The 24,792-nt window shown below is 47.2% G+C and overlaps 1 protein-coding gene across 1 annotated transcript; it reads left to right on the top strand.

Annotated features, from left to right (window-relative positions):
* Positions 1-12,950: 12,950 nt before the first annotated feature.
* LOC106605886 (neuronal acetylcholine receptor subunit alpha-7) lies at positions 12,951-17,452 on the top strand. The gene is made up of 9 exons (XM_045713613.1): positions 12,951-13,124; positions 13,283-13,327; positions 13,467-13,576; positions 13,717-13,796; positions 13,945-14,112; positions 14,210-14,404; positions 15,455-15,541; positions 16,261-16,370; positions 16,626-17,452. Exons 1-9 carry the CDS (start codon positions 13,047-13,049, stop codon positions 17,433-17,435), a joined length of 1,683 nt encoding a protein of 560 aa, XP_045569569.1. The 5' UTR covers positions 12,951-13,046; the 3' UTR covers positions 17,436-17,452.
* The last annotated feature ends 7,340 nt before the right edge of the window (positions 17,453-24,792 follow it).

Here is a 24,792-nt window from a genome sequence, read left to right as displayed (position 1 = left end):
CAGCATCCTCCCGGATACCCTAGACCCACTCCAATTCGCATACCGCCCCAACAGATCCACAGATGACGCAATCTCAATCGCACTACACACTGCCCTTTCCCATCTGGACAAAAGGAACACTTATGTGAGAATGCTGTTCATTGACTACAGCTCAGAGTTCAACACCATAGTGCCCACGAAGCTCATCACTAAGCTAAGGACCCTGGATTAAACACCTCTCTCTGCAACTGGATCCTGGACTTCCTGACGGGCCGCCCCCAGGTGGTAAGGCCCCTCAGGGGTGTGTACTTAGTCCCCTCCTGTACTCCCTGTTCACCCATTGCATGGCCAAACACAACTCCAACACCATCATTAAGTTTGCTGACGACACAACAGTGGTAGGCCTGATCACTGACAATGATGAGACAGCCTATAGGGAGGAGGTCAGAGAACTGGCAGTGTGGTGCCAGGACAACAACCTCTCCCTCAATGTGAGCAAGACAAAGGAGCTGATCGTGGCCTACAGGAAAAGGCGGCCGAACAGGCCCCCATTAACATTGACAGGGCTGTAGTGGAGCGGATCGAGAGTTACAAGTTCCTTGGTGTCCACATCACCAACAAACTATCATGGTCCAAACACACCAAGACAGTTGTGAAGAGGGCACGACAAAACCTTTTCCCCCTCAGGAGACTGACAGGATTTGGCATGGGTCCCCAGATCCTCAAAAAGTTCTACAGCTGCACCATCGAGAGCATCCTGACCGGTTGCATCACCGCCTGGTATGGCAACTGCTCGGCATCTGACCATAAGGCGCTACAGAGGGTAGTGTATACGGCCCAGTACATCACTGGGGCCAAGCTTCCTGCCATCCAGGACATATATAATAGGCGGTGTCAGAGGAAAGCCCATCAACTTGTCAGAGACTCCAGGCACACAAGTCATGGATGGTTTTCTCTGCTGCTGCACGGTAAGTGGTACCAGAGTGCCAAGTCTAGGACCAAAAGGCTCCTTAACAGCTTCTACCCCCAAGCCATAAGACTGCTGAACAATTAATCAAATGGCCACCGGACTATTTACATTGACCCCCCCTTCATTTGTTTTGTACACTGCTGCTACTCATTGTTTATTATCTATGCATAGTCACTTCACCCCTACCTTCACCCCTACCTACAAATGACCTCATCTAACCTGTACCCCTGCACACTGACTCGAGACCGGTAACCCCTGTATATAGCCTCGTTATTGTTATTTTATTGTGTTACTTTTTATTATTTTTAACTTTAGTTTATTTGGTAAATATTTTCTTAACTCTTTCTTGAACTGCACTGTTGGTTAAGGGTGCTGACAGTACCACGTCAAGGTCCCAGTTTGGCCCCGAAAGGGCCTTCGCTGGAAGCAGATGTCATTAACTTGGAGAGCAATGGATGGCCACCCATGGGTCCCTCCAGGCCATCGTCATGGCACGCCGGAATTGTGGCCAAATAGATGCAGTTCAGCCCACATCAAGCAGTGATTGTAAAAAGTGTAAAACCGTTTGTACATCACATGACTCGGGGACAACATTATGACCCTCACACCAAGAACAGAATATGCCCCACCGCATTTTATATGACGCATTGGTGGAGGAATCTCTGGTGTTCTCTTTGGGTACTGGCCCAATGCTCTAACCACTAGGCTACCTGCCACCCAATATTTCCTCTACAGCAGTCTCACAACTCAATCGCTGGTTGAAAACTGTTTTCTGCCGCTCCCAAAAGATAGAATTTGCAGATAATTGGCCCTCTTTCCGGGACTCACCCACAAACAGGACCAAGCCTGGCTTGCTGAGGAGTGGCGGACTCCATCCTAGCTGGAGGGGTGCTCTCATCTTATCTATGAACATAGACAGGGCTCTAACTCCTCTAGCTCCACAATGAGATAGGGTGCAGGCCAGGCAGCAGGCTGTTAGCCAGCCAGCCTGCCAGCTTTGTGGAGTCTGCCAATAGCACAGTCAGTGTAGTCAGCTCAGCTATCCCCATTGAGACCTTGTCTGTGCCTCGATCTAGGTTGGGCAAAACTAAACATGGTGGTGTTCGCCTTAGAAATCTCACTGGAATAAAGACCTCCTCCATTCCTGTCATTATTGAAAGAGATTGTGATATCTCACATCTCAAAATAGGGCTACTTAATGTTAGATCCCTCACTTCTAAGGTAGTTACAGTACCTTGCAAAAGTATTCATCCCCCTTGGCATTTTTCCTATTTTGTTGCATTACAACCTGTAATTTAAATTGATTTTTATTTGGATTTCATGTAATGGACATACACAAATTGTCCCAATTGGTGAAATAACTTGTTTCAAAAAATTCTAAAAAATTCTAAACTGAAAAGAGGTGCGTGCGTATGTATTCACCCCCTTTGCTATGAAGCCCCTAAATAAGATCTGGTGCAACTAATTACCTTCAGAAGTCACTTCAGAAGTGTCACTTCAGAAGTGTCACATGATCTGTCACATGATCTCAGTATATATAGACCTGTTCTGAAAAGCCCCAGAGTCTGCAACACCACTAAGCAAGGGGCACCACCAAGCAAGTGGCACCATGAAGACCAAGGAGCTCTCCAAACAGGTCAGGGACAAAGTTGTGGAGAAGTACAGATCAGGGTTGGGTTATAAAAAAATATCCAAAACTTTGAACATCCCACGGAGCACGATTGAATCCATTATTAAAAATGTAAAGAATATGGCACCACAACAAACCTGCCAAGAGAGGGCCACCCACCAAAACTCACGGACCAGGCAAGGAGGGTATTAATCAGAGGCAACAAAGAGACCAAAGATAACCCTGAAGGAGCTGCAAATCTCCACAGCGGAGATTGGTGTATCTGTCCATAGGACCACTTTAAGCCGTACACTCCATAGAGCTGGGCTTTACGGAAGAGTGGCCAGAAAAAATCCATTGCTTAAAGAAAAAAATAAGCAAACGTGGGAGACTCCCCAAAGCATGTGGGAGACTCCCCAAACATTTGGAAGAAGGTACTCTGGTCAAATGACACTAAAATTGAGCTTTTTGGCCATCAAGGAAAACGCTATGTCTGGCGCAAACCCAAAATCTCTCATCCCTCGAGAGCACCATCCCCACAGTGAAGCATGGTGGTGGCAGCATAATGCTGTGGGGATGTTTTTCATCGGCTGGGACGGGGAAACTGGTCAGAAATGAAGGAATGATGATGGTGTTAAATACAGGGAAATCCTTGAGGGAAACCTGTTTCAATCTTCCAGAGATTTGAGACTGGGACGGAGGTTCACCTTCCAGCAGGACAATGACCCTAAGCTTACTGCTAAAGCAAAACTCAAGTGGTTTAAGGGGAAACATTTAAATGTCTTGGAATGGCCTAGTCAAAGCCCAGACCTCAATCCAATTGAGAATATGTGGTATGACTTAAAGATTGCTGTACACCAGCAGAACCAATCCAACTTGAAGGAGCTGGAGCAGTTTTACCTTGAAGAATGGGCAAAAATCCCAGTGGTTAGATGTGCCAAGCTTATAGAGACATACCCCAAGAGACTTGCAGCTGTAATTGCTGCAAAAGGTGGCTCTAGAAAGTATTGACTTTGGGGGGATGAATAGTTATGCACGCTCAAGTTTTCTGTTTTTTTTGGTCATATTTCTTGTTTGTTTCACAATAAAAAATATTTTGCATCTTCAAAGTGATAGGCATGTTGTGTAAATCAAATGATACAAACCCCCAAAAAATCTATTTTCATTCCAGGTTGTAAGGCAACAAAATAGGAAAAATTAGGGGGGTGAATACTTTCGCAAGCCACTGTAGGCCTGTATCTTCTCCAATCTCACCTGAGGGAGACGTGCTCTCACAAGAGTTGAGTCGATCAACATCCCCAGGAAGACCACCATCTGTGAGGGAGTCAGGTTGCTTTTTTCCCTGTTTAGGGCGAGGCCCATGTCTTGAATGTGCTTCAAGATTAGCCTTGTGTCTGCTGTAGCTTGCTCTCTTGATTGAGCACACACCAGCCAGTCATCCAGGTAGTTCAGCACTAGAATGCCCTGGGCATGATAGGCGCTAGGACTGTGTCCATGCATTTTGTGAATGTACGCGGCACCAGTGAGAGGCCGAACGGGAGGCATTTGAATTCATAAGCTATTCCTTTGAAGGAAAACCGGAGGTACTTCCAGTGATCTCGATGAACAGGAACATGGAAGTATGCATCCCTCAGGTCGAGCGTGTTGAACCATTGGCCGCTTGAGACTGCCTGCAACACCCACACTGGCGAGAGCATCTTCAGCTTGAGCTCCTTTAAACATTTGTTGAGGCAGCGCAGGTCCAGGACCGGCCGAAAGCTGCCGTCCTTTTTTGGATCTATGAAATACGTGGAGTGGAACCCACTTAACCGTTCTAGCAGCTCTATCTTCCTATCTCCAACTGGAGCACCTCCTTCCTCACCCCATCTGCCAACAAGGTGACCCAGATGCCCCTGTAGGATGACGGTCGGCATCAGAACTGGAGTTTGTATCCCTCCAGGACTGTGCTCAGTACCTAGGGAGACTCCACCTGCCTCTCCCATTTTTCCCTTTGGGCCTGGGACAGATGGCCGAGGCCAACCACCAGCACCTGCTGGGGCCCATCCTTCTTAGCCGTGTGCTGCTGCTTGCAATGGTGGTCACGATGCCTGTCATTCTGCTGTCGGGGTATAAAACGCCTGTTCCCATTTCCCTGTCCCTGCTGCCTTGGTGGGGGTGCGAAGACATTACTGGAGCGCCCTCGAGACATCCCTCCCTGTATTCCAGCTCCTTCAAGGGGCGGTGGTAGGGCGCCCAGTTGCCAAGAACTTCTGCAAAGTCTCTCTGTTTTTGCACAGTTTTGTAGTCTGCTGTATGATGTTGTTGACCCACGGCCCAAAAGTGGAACCTGGTGTGAAGTGGAGCTCCAAGAGTGTCTTCTGAACTGGCGGTGGCAGTTTAGACTGTGCCAGCCAAAGATGGTGGCGTGAAGTCACCACTGAAGCCAAAGACTTACCGTTGGCACGTGCCATGTCCATCTGGAGCATAGTGTACAGCCTTGACACCTCTGTGGCCTCCTTAAGAAGCTTGTCACCACCCCCCTGGGAGGCGAGGGATCAGCAGGGCGAGGTAGGATTGCAGCATCGTACCCACGTTTACGAGGCGCACCATGATGGAGAGGGTCCTGAAAGTGCTTTGCAGCCGTTCATTGCTTACTCTTTCAGGTCCTGGTTTGAGGCTAGACACCTTTACAACGATATCCTATTCAGGGAGGATCATGGCAGCCACCATGTGATCCATCACCGGATAGTGGTCTAGCCCCGAGGAGAGCCAACGGCCTGGTCTGGTTGTCGCAATGGGGAGCTGCTCAGATGGTGCTTACCAGCTTGATATCAAGGGCGGTAGCTACTCTAGTTAAAAGCTCCCGTGTTGCTTCTATCACCACTGGGAGTGCCTTTGTAGCCGTACTCCCAGCTACGGGCGCTGTGGACTGGGTCGATACCTGATGTGCTCGGAACACTGAAGCACTGTCACCCAACTCCAACTCGTCTCCAGCGTGGAGCGACAGGGCATCATCGCCGTCATCATCTCCCCGTAAAGCATCCACTTCCTCCCGCAGGTTTTCCACCTGACGTTCGAGGCGGATCAACTCCTCAGCCGTACTGAGTTTGGAGCGGGGGGCCCCAAAGCGGCCTAAGGTGTGCTGCCATGACGATGCATCACCCCAGAGGGGGGAATACGTCATCAGATAGGGAGGACTGTAATGTGGCCATCATCCCCTCCCGGCGTGCTAAGCGAATACGTTCTCTAAAGGCGGCGCAGGCCAAACAACTATTGGGTTCTCTAACCACTGTCCGTGCATGATCTAACCCAAGACAGGTCATGCAGACAGAGTGTGTATATCCCGTAGGCAGGGGTACCCCGCATCACTCACAATGAAACACCATAATAGTTATGCAGTTTCTCTGTGAAAGTGAAGCCAACAGTGTGATATTACTATGTATCTGTAGTATACATTGCACAATACTGTAATAGTCAGATACTACAGCCTTAGTCTCAGACACTATCTGAAAGAGAAGAGATGTGAGCAGGGTGTGAACTGCCTGATCATGGGGGGAGGGGCAGAGCACACAAACTCACACACACGTTAGCTCAATCTTTGCTTATACTTGTGGGTCGGCTGTAACTAACGCCACGTAATAGTTTATTCTACTATACGTGGGGGTGTTGGCAGGACGTAAGGAGTGTGCTTAGTCCTGCCGTGGTCTGATCTTGTTAAGCTAGCTGCTGCATAGCTCGTTCACTGTTGAACACACAAGAGTCTAGGCAAGATGGCTGCTCCCTGTGAGTTACCAGCGTGGTACTACACGTGGCACACTCTCCGAGGAGAACTGCAAGCCTGCCGGAGCGAAACATACACAGACTATGCAAGCCTGCTGAGCGGAAGGATACCATATTGGAGTGACTGGTCATTCAACTGAGACTGCTCTTCTCTGTGTCACGGAGGCTCTCCGCACTGCTAAAGCTAACTCTCTCTCCTCTGCTCTCATCCTTCTAGACCTATCTGCTGCCTTTGATACTGTGAACCATCAGATCCTCCTCTCCACCCTCTCCGAGTTGGGCATCTCCGGCGCGGCTCACTCTTGGATTGCGTCCTACCTGACAGGTCGCTCCTACCAGGTGGCGTGGCGGGAATCCGTCTCCTCACCACGTGCTCTCACCACTGGTGTCCCCAGGGCTCAGTTCTAGGCCCTCTCCTATTCTCGCTATACACCAAGTCACTTGGCTCTGTCATATCCTCACATGGTCTCTCCTATCATTGCTACGCAGACGACACACAATTCATCTTCTCCTTTCCCCCTTCTGATAACCAGGTGGCGAATCGCATCTCTGCATGTCTGGCAGACATATCAGTGTGGATGACGGATCACCACCTCAAGCTGAACCTCGGCAAGACGGAGCTGCTCTTCCTCCCGGGGAAGGACTGCCCGTTCCATGATCTCGCCATCACGGTTGACAACTCCATTGCGTCCTCCTCCCAGAGTGCTAAGAGCCTTGGCGTGACCCTGGACAACACCCTGTCGTTCTCCGCTAACATCAAGGCAGTGACCCGATCCTGTAGGTTCATGCTCTACAACATTCGCAGAGTACGACCCTGCCTCACACAGGAAGCGGCGCAGGTCCTAATCCAGGCACTTGTCATCTCCCGTCTGGATTACTGCAACTCGCTGTTGGCGGGGCTCCCTGCCTGTGCCATCAAACCCCTACAACTCATCCAGAACGCCATAGCCCGTCTGGTGTTCAACCTTCCCAAGTTTTCTCACGTCACCCCGCTCCTCCGCACACTCCACTGGCTTCCAGTTGAAGCTCACATCTGCTACAAGACCATGGTGCTTGCCTACGGAGCTGTGAGGGGAACGGCACCCTTCAGGCTCTGATCAGTCCCTACACCCAAAGAAGGGCACTGCGTTCATCCACCTCTGGCCTGCTCGCCTCCCTACCTCTGCGGAAGCACAGTTCCCGCTCAGCCCAGTCAAAACTGTTCGCTGCTCTGGCACCCCAATGGTGGAACAAGCTCCCTCACGACGCCAGGACAGCGGAGTCAATCACCACCTTCCGGAGACACCTGAAACCCCACCTCTTTAAGGAATACCTGGGATAGGATTAAGTAATCCTTCTAACCCCCCCCCCCCCCCCAAAAGATATAGATGTACTATTGTAAAGTGGTTGTTCCACTGGATATCATAAGGTGAATGCACCAATTTGTAAGTCGCTCTGGATAAGAGCGTCTGCTAAATGACGTAAATGTAAATGTAAATAGTGCTACATAACTGTATAAGCCCTGTATCAGTCCAAGGTCCTGTTTGCTAGCATGTGTGTCGATACAAACAATGGGGTTAGGGGGCACAAGATGACATCACTAGGGGCACAAGATGACATCACACTATATGGAGTGAGGCATTCCGTTTTACTTCAGACTGCGGCCCCCCAAAATAACAATGGTTGCGTACCATGCCATGGACTGTGCCGTAAGGCACCAGATTGCTATAACATATGATGTGGTTAGCTGATACGTAAAATACCTATCCAGGTGTTATAAGATCTGGCATACGTCAGCAACGTCTGAGCAGGGGAACACGGCCACTTTCATCAGATTCCGTCATTCTAACGCCAGACGCTGTTGCCATTGCTGCATTCTGTTCGATTAAGCAATTGCTACGTTGCGTGACGGTTTCTACTGAACAACACATTTCCCCAAAACGTTGTTCAACGTTCTTGAACAGACTTTAAAGTACATTTGCTCCGTTTGGTGGGTGTGACTTGAACCAATGAATGACAGTTTTAAAGGGCAGCGGTACACAACCCAACCCCTTCACGTTTTCAATTGGTCTTTCAGAAATGCACCATTTTAGTTTAATTGAACGTTGCACATCGTTTTCTCGTGCTGAACGCAGCCCAGGAGAAACAGTGATGGGGATAATTAATGCTGATAATTCATAGAGGAATATGTCATGCCTTTTAAAAGGTTAAAACGTTTTGGTCTTGTAATTACTGTCAAGTTTAAAAGAGTAATAATAAATAAGAATAATAAGCCATTGACATTGAGAAATGTGACAATACTGGTTTATGGAACAATTGTATAAGCTATGTAATTCTGAGAAAGGGATATTGTGCACTTGTGAAACATTCTATTACCTATGTTTGATGATTGCATGCAATTTATTAATTACAGCTGACTCAAGTTGATGCTATGTCTCCGTGTTGAATCATTTCTCTTATTTCCCCCCTTTCAGGGGTATATAACACCTTCATCTTGTAATGAACACTTGTGAACTATTTAACTAACTATTCAAAACAAACATAAACAGAGGCAGTGGGAGTGGGAGCAGATCAGCACATCACAGCCTAGTGCAGCGCCTGGACGCTCACCAACTCATAGAGCTATAGGCTGCTATACTATCCACCAATCAATGGATCAGACTGGATCCCTGTTCCAACTGTTTCCTGCAAATTGCACTTATTACATCCCCCAGTAGGTGTCAGCACCACGCCATTGGGTCCTCTGTCCTACTCTGTCCTGCTCAAAGTCAGCAGATCAAACTGAAATACATCACTGTAATGTCCAGTAGGCTACAGTCAGCGCATCATATTATCATAAGTCTTTCAGTCAAGTATAGAAACAAATGGCCATTTTCAAACAAACCCAAACTCTACCCCTTGGCACATGCCTATTGGGGGTTTGGTAATGGACAATGCAGTTGTTTGTTGCTTGTTCATGATATAACTACTGTATATATGCATGTGTTTTGTGATACTGGTTGAGTTATATATTAACAAACTGGGTCTCTAGCAGGTGTGTTGGAGTGTATAATGACATTCTAAAGTAGAAGCTATGGTACAGTATACTGCTTACGTTCAGTGTCACTTCCTTACTGTAATTAGAAGTTATAATGTGTGGCTGTGCCAACCTTCACCAGAGCAGTGTTCATTACTGCTGCATCAGTTTCTGTCCCTCTCTCTTTCTCTAACGTCCTTCACTAACTATGTTCTGTTACATTTGAATCCCCTCTCCCCACTCATCCTAGCCTCCACACTTCATTAATCCCCTCTCACTGGAGGCTGAAGAGGAGAAATAGGGGAGGGGGAGGGAGAGAGAGAGAGGGGGATATAGACAGAGAAAGTGAGAAGAGGGGAAAGGGGAAAGGCAGTGAGAAAGTCTTTCTGAGCAGAGAGCGAGGTTAAGGGGTGGGTGGAGAGAGATGAGCAGTGTATTGGGAATGTATTGGGTATTGGGGTGATTCTGCCTCTCTCTTAGTCTCAACCTCTCTCTGTTTTCATCAGAACTGCTCATTCCTTTCCTCACTCTCTTCCCCTCTCCCTCTCCCTTTGTTTCTGCCACTGCCTGGCTACCTCTCTGCTGCCTCTTCCTCTCTCTTCCCCTCTCCCTCTGTTTCTGCCACTGCCTGGCTACCTCTCTGCTGCCTCTTCCCCTCTGTTTAACTCTCTCCCTCTGTTGCTGCCAGCTTCTCTTCCTCTCTACCACCCCAACCTCCCTCCCTGCCCCACTCTCCTTGTTTCTCTCTCTGTCCCCCTCCTCCTCCTCCTCCTCATCCCCTCCCTCCCTCTGTTGCTGCCCGACTTGCTCCTGACTTGTCCTCCCTCCCTCTGTATTCCATGCTACCTTGCCTCTCTCCGTCTCGGTGGTTCCCTTTCTCTTTCTCTGCTCTCTATGTTCAGTAGTACAACATGAGGCAGTCTGTGGCTATCTGTCTGCTTGGATTCTCAGTTCTGCTTCACGGTGAGTGTCTTTCATGTTCTCTCTCTCTCTGTGTGTGTTTGTGTTTGTATGTGTGTGTGTATTTGTTGTATGTGTTTGTGTGTCTGTAGGTATGTGTCTGTCCGTGTACGTAGTGTGTGTGTGTGTGTGTGTGTGTGTGTGTGTGTGTGTGTGTGTGTGTGTGTGTGTGTGTGTGTGTGTGTGTGTGTGTGTGTGTGTGTGTGTGTGTGTGTGTGTGTGTGTGTGTGTGTGTGTGTGTGTGTGTGTGTGAGAGAGAGAGAGAGAGAGAGAGAGAGAGAGAGAGATCACTGTATGCGTAGTGTCACTGCAGTGACAGTGAATTTACACAACTTTCTATAGACAGGGACACACAGTTTGTATGTCTGGGTGCACGGCCATTGATATATGAGAACTCAACCGCACAGTTCCAGCTGCATAGCAGAGAGAGAAGAGAGGAGAGGGAAAGGAACAGAGAGGGAGGAGAGAAGAGGAGCAGGAATAAAGAGAGACAACGGAGAGGAATGATCACAGAGCTTACAGATTAGGATGTTGTTCATCACAGTTGTAAAATCCAACCCTCCTGTCTTGTTTAATCCATCATCGGTTGATGTGTTCCTCTCTGCACCAGCAGCAGTGTCTTAGATGGCTAACTGTGTATTGATATGGGCATCTCCATGCCCCATGTAAAGCTCATAATGGGGAGCACATCAAAAACTAATAGTCAATATTTTTGAGAACAGACAGTGCCTTCAGAAAGTATTCAGACACCTTGGCTATTTCCACATTTTGTTACGTTACAGGCTTATTCGAAAATGGATTAAATAAATAAAAATACTCAACAATCTGCACACAATACCCCATAATGACAAAGCAAAAACTGTTTTTGCAAATGTATAAAACATTTCCATAAGTATTCAGACCCTTTGCTATGAGACTCGAAATGGAGCTCAGGTGCATCCTGTTTCCATTGATCATCCTTGAGATGTTTCTACAACTTGATTGGAGTCCACCTGTGGTAAATTCAATTGATTGGACCTGATTTGTAAAGGCACACACCTGTCTATATAAGGTCCCACAGTTGACAGTGCATGTCAGAGCAAAAACCAAGCCATGAGGTCAAAGTTATTGTCCATAGAGCTCCGAGACAGGATTGTGTTGAGGCACAGATCTGGGAAAGGGTACCAAAACATTTCTGCAGCATTGAAGGTCCCCAAGAGCACAGTGGCCTCCATCATTCTTAAATGGAAGAAGTTTGGAATCACCAAGACTCTTCCTAGAGCTGGCCACTTGGCCAAACTGAGCAATCAGGGGAGAAGGGCCTTAGTCAGGGAGGGGACCAAGAATCCAATGGTCACTCTGACAAAGCTCCAAAGTCCCTCTGTGGAGATGGGAGAACCTTCCAGAAGGACAACCATCTCTACAGAACTCCACCAATCAGGCCTTTATGGTAGAGTGGCCAGACGGAAGCCACTCCTCAGTAAAAGGGTAAAAGGCACATGACAGCCCACTTGGAGTTTGCCAAAAGGCACCTAAAGGACTCTCAGACCATGAGAAACAAGATTCTCTGGTCTGATGAAACCAAGATTGAATTGTTTGGCCTGAATGCCAAGGTCACGTCTGGAGGAAACCTGGCACCATCCCTACGGTGAATCATGGTGGTGGCAGCATCATGCTGTGGGGATGTTTTTCAGTGGCAGGGACTGAGAGACTAGTCAGAATGGAGGGAAAGATGAACAGAGCAAAATACAGAGAGATCCTTGATGAAAACCTACTCCAGAGCGCTCAGGACCTCAGATTGCAGCGAAGGTTCACCTTCCAACAGGCCATACAACCATAAGCACAGAGCCAAGACAATACAAGAGTGGCTTCAGGACAAGTCTCTGAATGTCCTTGAGTGGCCCAGCCAGTGCTGAGTAAAGGGTCTGAAAACTTAAGTAAATGTGAAATTTCCCAAAATGTCCCATTTACCTGTTTTTGCTTTGTCATTATTGGGTGTTGTGTATAGATTGATTAGGGGAAAAAAGAATTTAATCAATTTTAGAATAAGGCTGTAACATAACAAAATGTGGAAAAAGTCAAGGGGTCTGAATACTTCCTGAATGCACTGTATAGTGTACTGTATGTGGGCCTACAATCCCTTGTTAGACGTTGTCTGTTTGTCTGCCTGTCCGTCCGTCCGTCCGTCTGTCTGAGTGGAGTGTGTTTGTGTTTAATGTGTCACTATTTGAAGGACTCAAGCAGACGTTTTAACGGCCAGAGAAAAGACTCTTGTCTGTTACTGATCGAGTCACTTAACAATTAACGGGCCTGTCTGGATACTTTCTCCCTCTCTTCACTCTCTCTCCTCTTGATTCTCCTCTTTCTCCCTCTCTTCACTTCGTGCCTCTTCCAGTCATCTATAAATCTCTGTACTCGTTTTCAAAGCAGCTTCGTTCAAAACTATTTGAAACTGTTCCGTTCAGATGCTCTTCTTTTTTGATGCATTTGTTCTCATCATGCATTTGTTTTTTCACTCTCCTCCTTTTCTATATATTTCTCTCTCTCATTTTCCTTCTGTCTTCTGGAATGTAGCTGTCTCTTTATAACTGTCAGTTTTCTCTCCTCTGCTCCACTGTCTTCCAACCCCCTCATTGCCCTCTCTCTCTCCTGCTCTCCTCCTTCATCCTCATCCCTTTCCCTCCTTTCTACTCCTTATCCCCCTCCCCCTCTCTCTCCCTCCCCCTCTCTCAGTGTCTGAGCAGGGTCCCCACCAGCGTAATCTATTGAGGGATCTACTGAGGGACTATAACCGTATGGAGAGACCTGTTGCCAATGACTCTCTACCACTCACTGTCCGATTCTCCTACACTCTCTTACAAGTCATGAATGTGGTACGCTACCATGTTCTGTTACACACACACACACACACACACACACACACACACACACACACACACACACACACACACACACACACACACACACACACACACACACACACACACACACACACACACACACAAGTTGAACTGTCTTCATCTTATTCCAGGATGAGAAAAACCAGATCCTCACCACTAATGCCTGGCTTCAGATGGTGAGGATGACCCTGCATGTCTGTGTGTGTCCATGTTCATGTGTGTGTCCATGCGTGGTTGTGTGTGTGTGTGCGTGCGCATTTGTGTTTCTCCATGTAACTTTAACAATTGATTAACTGATTGACTGGATTTATATAGCAATGGTTTGACCACTACCTTCAGTGGAACCAGTCAGAGTACCCAGGAGTGAAAACCCTTCGCTTCACTACTGACCAGGTCTGGATACCTGATATACTACTGTACAACAGGTGGGTAGGACACACACACACACACACACACACACACACACACACACACACACACACACACACACACACACACACACACACACACACACACACACACACACACACACACCTTGCTGATCGTTCTTTTTTGTCCTTCTCAGTGCCCATGATAAATTTGATGCCACCTTTAAGAGCTATGTACTGGTCAACTCCAGTGGCTTCTGTGAGTACCTACCTCCAGGTAAGTCTATAGATCAACCTTTCTCTCTTTTTATTCTTCCCTGACCTTCCCCTCTCTCTCATGCACTTCTCTCTCAATGTCTGTTTCATCTTCTCTCTTCTCTCACTCCCTCTCTCCTACGCTCTCACCTTCCCCCTCTCTGTCCCAGGTATTTTCAGCAGTGCGTGTAATGTGGACGTGCGTTGGTTTCCCTTTGATGTCCAGCACTGTGAGCTGAAGTTTGGCTCGTGGACGTTTGACGGCTGGCTGCTGGACCTCCAGATGCAGGAGGCTGACCTGTCAGGATACATGTCCAATGGAGAGTGGGACCTGCTGGGTGAGAGTGCTCTGTCTGCCCCCGACCCTCTTGTATCTCTCTCTCCTCCATATTACTTTCTAATCTCTCACTTCCTCTTTCCTCCCCCCTCTTGTAGGTGTACCAGGTGATCGTCATGAGATATTTTATGAGTGCTGTACAGAGCCCTACTCTGACGTGACCTTTGTTGTGACCCTACGGCGGAGAACTCTGTTCTACGCTCTCAACCTCCTCGTCCCCTGTGTTCTCATCTCCTCCTTGACACTGCTGTTGTTCATACTGCCAGCCCGATCGGGGGAGAAGATCGGTCTGGGTGAGGAGAGGGGGAGGAGGATAATAGGGGGAAAGCGGGAGAGGGGGAGATGGAGGACAGGGGGAGGGGGGTGAAAGGGAGCAGGGATGGAGACAGGAGAGATGTTGGCGGTGAAAAGGGGAAGGCTGAGGCGGTCTCTCCCTCTCTTTCTCTACTCTCTCCTTTCCTCTCTTTTACTGTTTCTGTGTCAGTAATTCTGCAGCGTTCCAAGATAAACTCTATTAAATGTTTACGATCAGAAAGACAGAGAGCAGAGGGGAGGGACAGAGATGGAGGGAGAGAAGAGGGGGGCAGGGAGGTGAGGGACAGTGATAGAGGGAGAGAAGGGGAGGGGAGGTGAGGGACAGTGATAGAGGGAGAGAAGGGGGGCAGGGAGGTGAGGGACAGAGATGGAGGGAGAGAAGGGGGGGCGGGGAGGTGAGGGACAGTGATAGAGGGAGAGAAGGGGGGCGGGGAGGTGAGGGACAGTGATAGAGGAAGAGAAGGGAGGGCAGGGAGGTGAGGGACAGTGATAGAGGGAGAGAAGGGGGGCAGGGAGGGGAGGGACAGTGATAGAGGGAGAGAAGGGGGGAATGGAGGGGAGGGACAGTGATAGAGGGAGAGAAGGGGGGCAGGGAGGTGAGGGACAGTGATAGAGGGAGAGAAGGGGGGGTGGGGAGGTGAGGGACAGTGATAGAGGGAGAGAAGGGGAGGCGGGGAGGTGAGGGACAGTGATAGAGGGAGAGAAGGGGAGGGCGGGGAGGTGAGGGACAGTGATAGAGGGAGAGAAGGGGAGGGTGGGGAGGTGAGGGACAGTGATAGAGGAAGAGATGAGGGGGCAGGGAGGTGAGGGACAGTGATAGAGGAAGAGATGAGGGGTGGGGAGTGGAGCGTAGCAGAGGGAGAGAGATGGGGAGAGAGAAGGAGAGTGTGGAGGGGAAGGACAGTGATGGAGGGAGAGAGAGATGGATGGGTGGGGTGAGTTGGCAGAGAGATGGAGAATTGTACTACCCACATGTATTGCTGTATTTCCCAGTGTAATAATATCCTATTCCCCATCTCTCTCTCCAGGCATTACAATTCTTCTCTCTCTGACTGTCTTCATGTTGCTGGTGGCTGAGATTATGCCAGCTACCTCAGACTCCATACCACTGATAGGTCAGTAACTGTGTGTGTGTATGCAAGTGTGTGCGCATGCGTGGTGTGCGTACGCATTTAACTAGCCTGCTAATATATACAGTGACTTTGGAAAGTATTCAGACCCCTTGAATTTTTCCACATTTTGTTAGGTTACAGCCTTATTAAACATTTATGAAATCGTTTTTTCCTCCTCATCAATTTACACACAATATCCCATAATGACAAAACAAAAACAGGTTTTTAGAAATGTTTGCTAATTTGTAAATATAAAATGTACATAAGTATTCAGACCCTTTACTCAGTACTTTGTTGGAGCACCTTTGGCAGTGATTACAGCATTGAGTCTTGGGTATGACACTACAAGCTTGGCACAGCTGTATTTGGGGAGTTTCTCCCATTCTTCTCTGCAGATCCTCTCAAGCTCTGTCAGGATGGATGGGGAGCGTTGCTGCACAACTATTTTCAGGTCTCTCCAGAGATGTTCGATCGGGTTCAAGTCCGGGCTCTGGCTGGGCCACTCAAGGACATTCAGAGACTTTTCCCGAAGCCACTCCTGATTGCTCGCACCTGTGGACTTATGAAGGCTTCCTGGCAGAGCGCAGTCCTGACCCTGTTGGTGCTGCCCCCTGGGGATGGAGTGTGGAAGTGGTAGTGGTAGTGTCTAATCATGCTCCTAAGACCTAATCAACGGAACCTATTCCATTACAGTGTACTATAATACTGTGTCTCCATCCTAGGTCAGTATTTTGTGAGCACCATGGTTACCGTAGGGATGTCTGTGGTGGCGACTGTAGTTGTACTTCAGTACCATCACCACGACCCCAACAGTGGAGACATGCCTCAATGGGTGAGGCTCTCGGTCTGACTACTGATTCTGAAGTGTATCTGTGACTGTCTGTGTATGTTCCTCTCATATCTATGAATGTCTGGACCTTGTGTGTGTGTGTGTCCTTTCCTTGTTTCTCTTGTGCAGTTGGTTCCGCTGCAGTACATTCCCTGCTTCCTCTTATCTATGTGTGTGTGTCCTCTCCCTATCTCTGTTTCTAATGCCACAATGGGTCCCTGGGTCCTCTTGCCTACTCTCTCTGTGTGTGTCTCTCAGGTTGAGTTGGTTCTACTCCAGTGGGTTCCCTGGTTTCTGAGGATGAAACGTCCAGGAGAGTGGGGTGAGGTCACACCCCACCACAGCCCCTCGAACCCCCAGACCAAGACCTGCTTCTCTCCCCCTACCACCACCACCACCCCAGTCCCCTCCACCCTCCCCCAGAGCCTCACCTCTCTGCAGGCCAGTCTAAGCCAGCTCAGCCAGCCCCTACCACACCCACCGTCCAACCCAACCCTCCAGTCCTATCCCAACCATATCCCAAACCTCCAGCCTAATATCCACCCTAACCCCAATCTCCCCACCACCCCCCACCCTCAGTCCAATGGACACCGGCCCTACATTGGCTTCCAGAGTCCTCTTGAACCAGACCCTGCTGCCACCTGGAGAGGAGGAGGAGGAAGGGGTTCTGACACCCCAATCCTCCACCACCCACCCTCCTCCACAATGTTCAGTAGCCCCCCTCCACAACCCCCCACATCTCTGGACCCTGACCCCTCAGGCTCCAGCTGTGTGGAGGCTGGGGCTGGAGCAGTAGGAGCGGGTGCATGCCATGCCCAGGCCGGGGTGTTCCAGGCTGGGGTTGTGAAGGCCCAGCTTCAGGCCCTGCTGGCGGAGGTGCAGTTCCTGGCCAATCGTTTCCGTGAGCAGGACCGCAGGGTGAGCGTGGCGGAGAAGTGGCAGTTTGCAGCGGCGGTCATCGACCGTCTGTGTCTGGTGGGGTTCAGTGTGTTCAACATCATCTGTACCATCACCATCCTCATGGCCGCACCCAACTTTGTGGAGGCCGCCTCCAAGGACTTCTTCTGAGAACGAGAGAGGGGGAAGAGGAGGGAGGGGGAAGAGGAAGGAGGGGGAAGAGGAGGGAGGGGGAAGAGGAGAGAGGGGGAAAAGGAAGGAGGGGGAAGAGGGAAGAGGAAGGAGGGGGAAGAGAAAGGAGGGGGAAGAGGAGGGAGAAGATGGGAGAGGGGGAAGAGGAGTGAGGAGAGGACCGTTGCTATCTTAATGGTCCATGGCTGTACAGACTTACCATGTGGAAACTGGACAGTCACTTGAGTTACTTGTCATATCATGTTACAAAAAGTGAACTTGTGATTCTACATGGTAGAACTGTTTTAAATACTGCTGTTCATCTGAACTTTGTGGCTATGGATAAGAGTGTCACCTTAACGGTTAAAACATCAGTATAAATCAGATATGTGGCCTGCTCAAATTCAAAGTGCTTACTGTGCCTTTCTTCTGTCTTCATGCCCAGTTTGGCTAATGGAGGGAGTTATGTGTCCAATCCTTCACTGATGATGATGTTATTGTCCTTTGGCCATGTGTTAATGAATGTGATATGATGGTGAGAATTGGACAGAGTGGTCCGAGCTCAAACTGGGCTGGCCTCAGCTCAGCACTGCTGCAGCCAAAAGAACCACACACAGACGAACACACAGACGTGTGAATTATTCACAAAAAAAACATGTTAATTTTGGCACCAGATTCTGTCAAGAGAAACTTTCTCTGTTCCCTCTCTCTCGCTCACTGTCAATTTCTAATAATACTTTTAATAAATAAAACATAACTGGTTGTTGACAGACTGTCTGGAGGAACTACAATAGGTGTCAGTCTACGTTTTGCATCTGAAAATAAATTCTCTTATTTTCTATTTTTCTGTGTCTTTTCTGGACGGTCTCCCTCCGATCGAAGAGTAGTTAACAGGGACGCAGAGGGAGAGGTGGAGGAAGGGAAAGCGAGGGAGAGATGCAGAGACGGAGAGAGACAGAGAGAGAGGCAGAGAGAGATATGGGATAGAGATAGGCAGAGAGAGATTGAGTGATGCATTGTGAGATAGGGAGAGGACGAGAGAGAGATGCAGAGAGAGATATGTAGAGGGGAGAAATGGGGATAGAGGAAAGTGCTGACAACGCAAGTGGTAGAGAAACAGGGTTTTAACTGATTGGTCGTTAATGGAGGAGGGGACTAGGGGGAGAGGGTGATTGGCGATTCTATATTTGACAGCAGTACTAAACAGCTTCAATGTAGCGTTATGAGCGAGACAGGGCCTTATTGAGCGGACAGAGAAAAAAAGGTTGAACACATACAGTGCCTTCAGAAAGTATTCAAACACCTTGACGACTTCCACATTTTGTTGTGTTACACCCTGAATTCAAAATATATTTTCTCACCCATCTACACACAATGACAAAGTGAAAACATGTTTGATTACAGCTGTGAGTCTCTCTGGGTAAGTCTCTAAGAGCTTTCCACACCTGGATTATTATTTTCAAAAGTCTTCAAGTTCTGTCAAATTGGTTGTTGATCATTGCTAGACAACCAGTTTGAGGTTTTGCCATAGATTTTTAAGTCGATTTAAATCAAAACTGTAACTCGGCTACTCAGAAACATTCACTTCTTATTGGTAAGCAACTCCAGTGTATAATATTTGACCATATGTTTTATGTTATTGTCCTGCTGAAAGGTGAATTCATCTCTCAGTGTCCAGTGGAAAGCAGACTGAACCAGGTTTTCCTCTAGGATTTTTCCTGTGCTTGGCTCCATTCCATTTCTTTTTTTATCCTGAACCACCCGCCCCCAGTAATGTGTTGTATTGGATTTGCCCCAAATATTCAGGACAAAAAGTTAATTGTTTTACCACAATCAATTTTTGCAGTATTACTTTAGCAGCTTGTTGCAAACAGGCCGCTTGTTTTGGAAAATGTTATTCTGTACAGGCTTCCTTCTTGTCCCTCTGTCAATTAGATAAGTATTGTGGAGTAACTAAAATGTTGTTGATCCATCCTCAGTTTTCTCCTATCACAGCCATTAAACTCTGTAACTGTTTTAAAGTCGCCATTGGCCTCATGGTGAAATCCCTGAATGAGTTCCTTCCTCTCCGGCAACTGAGTTATGAAGGACGCCTGTATCTTTGTAGTGACTGGGTGTATTGCTACACCATCCAAAGTGTAATTAATAACTTCACCATGCTCAAAGGGATATTCAGCGTCCAGAACAGACAATGGGAGGCACACAGTACTACAGTACATGGACCCATGGCTACAACTCTATTCCACATCAGGTAACTGATGCAAGCAGTAAGATTAGATTTAAAAAACATAAAAATACACCTTATGGAACAGCGGGGGCTGTGAAGATAGGCACAGACACATGATAACACACACTCTACACACACACACACATGGATTTTGTATTGTAGATATGTGATAGTAGAGTAGTGGCCTGAGGGAACACACTTAATATGTTGTGAAAAGTGTAATTACATTTTACATTACATTTACGTCATTTAGCAGACGCTCTTATCCAGAGGGACTTACAAATTGGTGCATTCACCTTATGATATCCAGTGGAACAACCACTTTACAATGAAATGTAATGTCATTTAAGGTCATATTTTTTATTGTATATAACTACCTTAATGTTCTGGAACCCAGGAAGAGAAGCTGCTGCTTTGGCAGCTAATGGGGAGCCTTAATAAATACAAACTTTTTTTTATTTTTACCCATCTACCAATAGGTGCCCTTCTCTATGAGGCATTGGAAAACCTCGGTCTTTGTGGTTGAATCTGTGTTTGAAATTCATTGGTCGAACGAAGGACCTTAAATATAATTGTATGTGTGGAGTACAGAGATGAGGTAGTTATTCAAAAACCATGTTAAAACACTTTTATCCCACACAGAGTGATTCCACGCAACTTATGTGAAGAACATTTTTACTCCTGAACTTATTTAGGCTTGCCATAACAAAGGGGTTGAATACTTATTGACTCTACATTTGTTAAAACATAATTCCTCTTTGACATTATGGGGTAATGTGTAGGCCAGTGACAAAACAATCTCTATTTAATTCATTTTAGAATAAGGCTGTAATGTAACAAAATGTGGAAAAAGTCAAGGAACGTGAATACTTTCTGAAGGCACTGTACATACAGATGTGCTCTTAAATGTGAACATGCACACACACAGGAGCACTAGTAACACAGTGCCAGGATGTGACTGCACCAAGTCCTCTGTCCTGTTACAGTTCACACATTTGCACAGGGATGCATCCACACACACACACACACACACACACACACACACACACACACACACACACACACACACCTCTTTGTGCATTGCTGTCAGATTTTGTGTCTGCTCAGTTGGAAAATGAAAAAATAGGGAAAATAATTAATGAAGATAAATAATTATGATTTATAGTCGCATTGAAAATATGTTCTAGCCACGTTATAGGGACGTCCAGGTTGGATTTCTCCTGGGCTAAAGAACCCAAAGACATAGCAACTGAATCTTTTCTGTTTAGAGATGAGAGCCAACTTTTCAAGTCTCTGTTTCAAAACAGAGTGTATATTTAGTGTCTCTCTGTCTCAGTCAGATAGTGGTATGTGATATCAACACCCCCTCTAATCAATACTGCTTGATTAGTGGTTGTAGATGGCTTTCTGTGGGTCGATAAGGAGACACTTTCTGTCTGACTTTCTGTCCAGCGGATAATTGTCTTACCACTCTCATTAGAGGAAAAGAGAAAGAGGGGGAGGAAAGGCAGAGAAAGAGAGAGCAGCTAGGGGTTGTAATATGTCCATTCTGATTTAAGATGTGAAGAAAACAGTGTAATACTGTAAATGGTCCATTCTGTGTGCAGCAGAAAACGTACTTCTCTTAGATAGCATTTGGCTTCAGTGGAACAATACATTATTATCTCTCCATCACCCGATATCTACCAGGGTGTTTATCAATGAAATAATCGATGGACAAACACAAATCACAGACTGGTGTCAAGTGACCCCCCCCTCCACACACACACACACACACACACACACACACACACACACACACACACACACACACACACACACACACACACACACACACACACACTTTTCATTGTTGTGCACAAGTGCACTAGAAACTAGGCAATTAAGATTAGAGTTGGAGACACCAAAGGAGAGAAGACATCAATGTTTTGCATTAATAAATAATTTCATTTAAAATAATGTTACAATATTTCAATAAGTTAAATGACTAAATGACTTCAGCTTTCATCAATTCAACCCTGTGTGGTTCTCTTCAGATTGTTTTATTTTCTCATCTGCTTGATTTGTCAGACAGGTGAAGATACTGTAGGATAAGAGAAGTAGAGCTTGCTTAATATCTTACTTAAATAAAGAGTTGACGATGAGAGAGAGTGTTTGAGAGAGAGAGATCGCAGATTAGAGGGCGAGATAAAGACATGATTGACAAGCACCATCTAAACCTCTGCAATATATTTTTCCATAACCAGAAAGATTGTATTTTCAGCCGTCTGAAACTGGTGTACAAAACAAAATAAAAGATGAAAAACTAAACTTAAGAATGGGAAGCATAGAAATAGTGCACATAGAATAGATCTACCACTTATTAGACTTGCTTTCAATGATAATGACAGATCTTTAACTCACATTTCTGTGTGAACTTGTTGGGTCGCCCAAAGTTACATATTGCAGCTTTAATTAGGACGTTTTCTTTGGGAAAGCATTTGGAAATGTTCATTCAAAACAGCACATGACTGAATTGAACACTGCAAAGATTCAACCAAGACTTTGGACCAAACTGTTTCAATACCTGGTTTGCTTACCCGTTGTTATTTGATTTGATTCATTTAACCTTTATTTAACTAGGCAAGTCCTACCTACCATACCAGCTGTGAGCTGCTCCATGGGACAACCAGCTGCGGCTCTTACTGCCATGAAATTCTGCTGAAATTTGGCTGTGTGCAGCACACATGTGAATATATTTTACGTGCTTTGCGATTGTGAGGGCTATTTTCTCCATTGTACCACATAATTGATACAGTTTATACCACCACTACACTACTTTGATACGCATCAGTAGGGATTAAGAAGTGACTATAACCAATGTCCACTGAACAAAAAGTGGGTTTCATGCATATTTATTTTATTTAACCTTTATTTAAACCTCTGTGGGGTTCAGGGCGTATACCTCCGTGTAGCTCCTACTACACCACTGTTTAAACCTCTGTGGGGTTCAGGACGTATACCTCCTACTACACCACTGTTTAAACCTCTGTGGGGTTCAGGACAATATACCTCCTACTACACCACTGTTTAAACCTCTGTGGGGTTCAGGACGTATACCTCCGTGTAGCTCCTACTACACCACTGTTTAAACCTCTGTGGGGTTCAGGACATATACCTCCTACTACACCACTGTTTAAACCTCTGTGGGGTTCAGGGTGTATACCTCCGTGTAGCTCCTACTACACCACTGTTTAAACCTCTGTGGGGTTCAGGGCGTATACCTCCGTGTAGCTCCTACTACACCACTGTTTAAACCTCTGTGGGGTTCAGGACATATACCTCCTACTACACCACTGTTTAAACCTCTGTGGGGTTCAGAGTGTATACCTCCGTGTAGCTCCTACTACACCACTGTTTAAACCTCTGTGGGGCGCAGGGCGTATACCTCCGTGTAGCTCCTACTACACCACTGTTTAAACCTCTGTGGGGTTCAGGACGTATACCTCCGTGTAGCTCCTACTACACCACTGTTTAAACCTCTGTGGGGCGCAGGGCGTATACCTCCGTGTAGCTCCTACTACACCACTGTTTAAACCTCTGTGGGGTTCAGGACGTATACCTCCGTGTTGCTCCTACTACACCACTGTTTAAACCTCTGTGGGGTTCAGGACGTATACCTCCGTGTAGCTCCTACTACACCACTGTTTAAACCTCTGTGGGGTTCAGGACGTATACCTCCGTGTTGCTCCTACTACACCACTGTTTAAACCTCTGTGGGGTTCAGGACGTATACCTCCGTGTAGCTCCTACTACACCACTGTTTAAACCTCTGTGGGGTTCAGGACATATACCTCCTACTACACCACTGTTTAAACCTCTGTGGGGTTCAGGACATATACCTCCGTGTAGCTCCTACTACACCACTGTTTAAACCTCTGTGGGGTTCAGGGCGTATACCTCCGTGTAGCTCCTACTACACCACTGTTTAAACCTCTGTGGGGTTCAGGACGTATACCTCCGTGTAGCTCCTACTACACCACTGTTTAAACCTCTGTGGGGTTCAGGACGTATACCTCCTACTACACCACTGTTTAAACCTCTGTGGGGTTCAGGGCGTATACCTCCGTGTTGCTCCTACTACACCACTGTTTAAACCTCTGTGGGGTTCAGGACGTATACCTCCGTGTAGCTCCTACTACACCACTGTTTAAACCTCTGTGGGGTTCAGGACAATATACCTCCTACTACACCACTGTTTAAACCTCTGTGGGGTTCAGGACGTATACCTCCGTGTAGCTCCTACTACACCACTGTTTAAACCTCTGTGGGGTTCAGGGCGTATACCTCCGTGTAGCTCCTACTACACCACTGTTTAAACCTTTGTGGGGTTCAGGACGTATACCTCCTACTACACCACTGTTTAAACCTCTGTGGGGTTCAGGACATATACCTCCTACTACACCACTGTTTAAACCTCTGTGGGGTTCAGGACATATACCTCCTACTACACCACTGTTTAAACCTCTGTGGGGTTCAGGGTGTATACCTCCGTGTAGCTCCTACTACACCACTGTTTAAACCTCTGTGGGGTTCAGGGCGTATACCTCCGTGTAGCTCCTACTACACCACTGTTTAAACCTCTGTGGGGTTCAGGACATATACCTCCTACTACACCACTGTTTAAACCTCTGTGGGAGGCAGGGCGTATACCTTCGTGTAGCTCCTACTACACCACTGTTTAAACCTCTGTGGGGTTCAGGACGTATACCTCCTACTACACCACTGTTTAAACCTCTGTGGGGGTTCAGGGCGTATACCTCCGTGTAGCTCCTACTACACCACTGTTTAAACCTCTGTGGGGCGCAGGGCGTATACCTCTGTGTAGCTCCTACTACACCACTGTTTAAACCTCTGTGGGGTTCAGGACGTATACCTCCGTGTAGCTCCTACTACACCACTGTTTAAACCTCTGTGGGGTTCAGGGCGTATACCTCCGTGTAGCTCCTACTACACCACTGTTTAAACCTCTGTGGGGTTCAGGGCGTATACCTCCGTGTAGCTCCTACTACACCACTGTTTAAACCTCTGTGGGGTTCAGGGCGTATACCTCCGTGTAGCTCCTACTACACCACTGTTTAAACCTCTGTG

This window comes from Salmo salar, chromosome ssa02 (genome assembly GCF_905237065.1).
Source record: "Salmo salar chromosome ssa02, Ssal_v3.1, whole genome shotgun sequence".
Lineage (NCBI taxonomy): Eukaryota > Metazoa > Chordata > Actinopteri > Salmoniformes > Salmonidae > Salmo > Salmo salar.
Note: the sequence above shows the minus strand (reverse complement) of the source record. Positions and strands in the feature narration are given on the sequence as shown.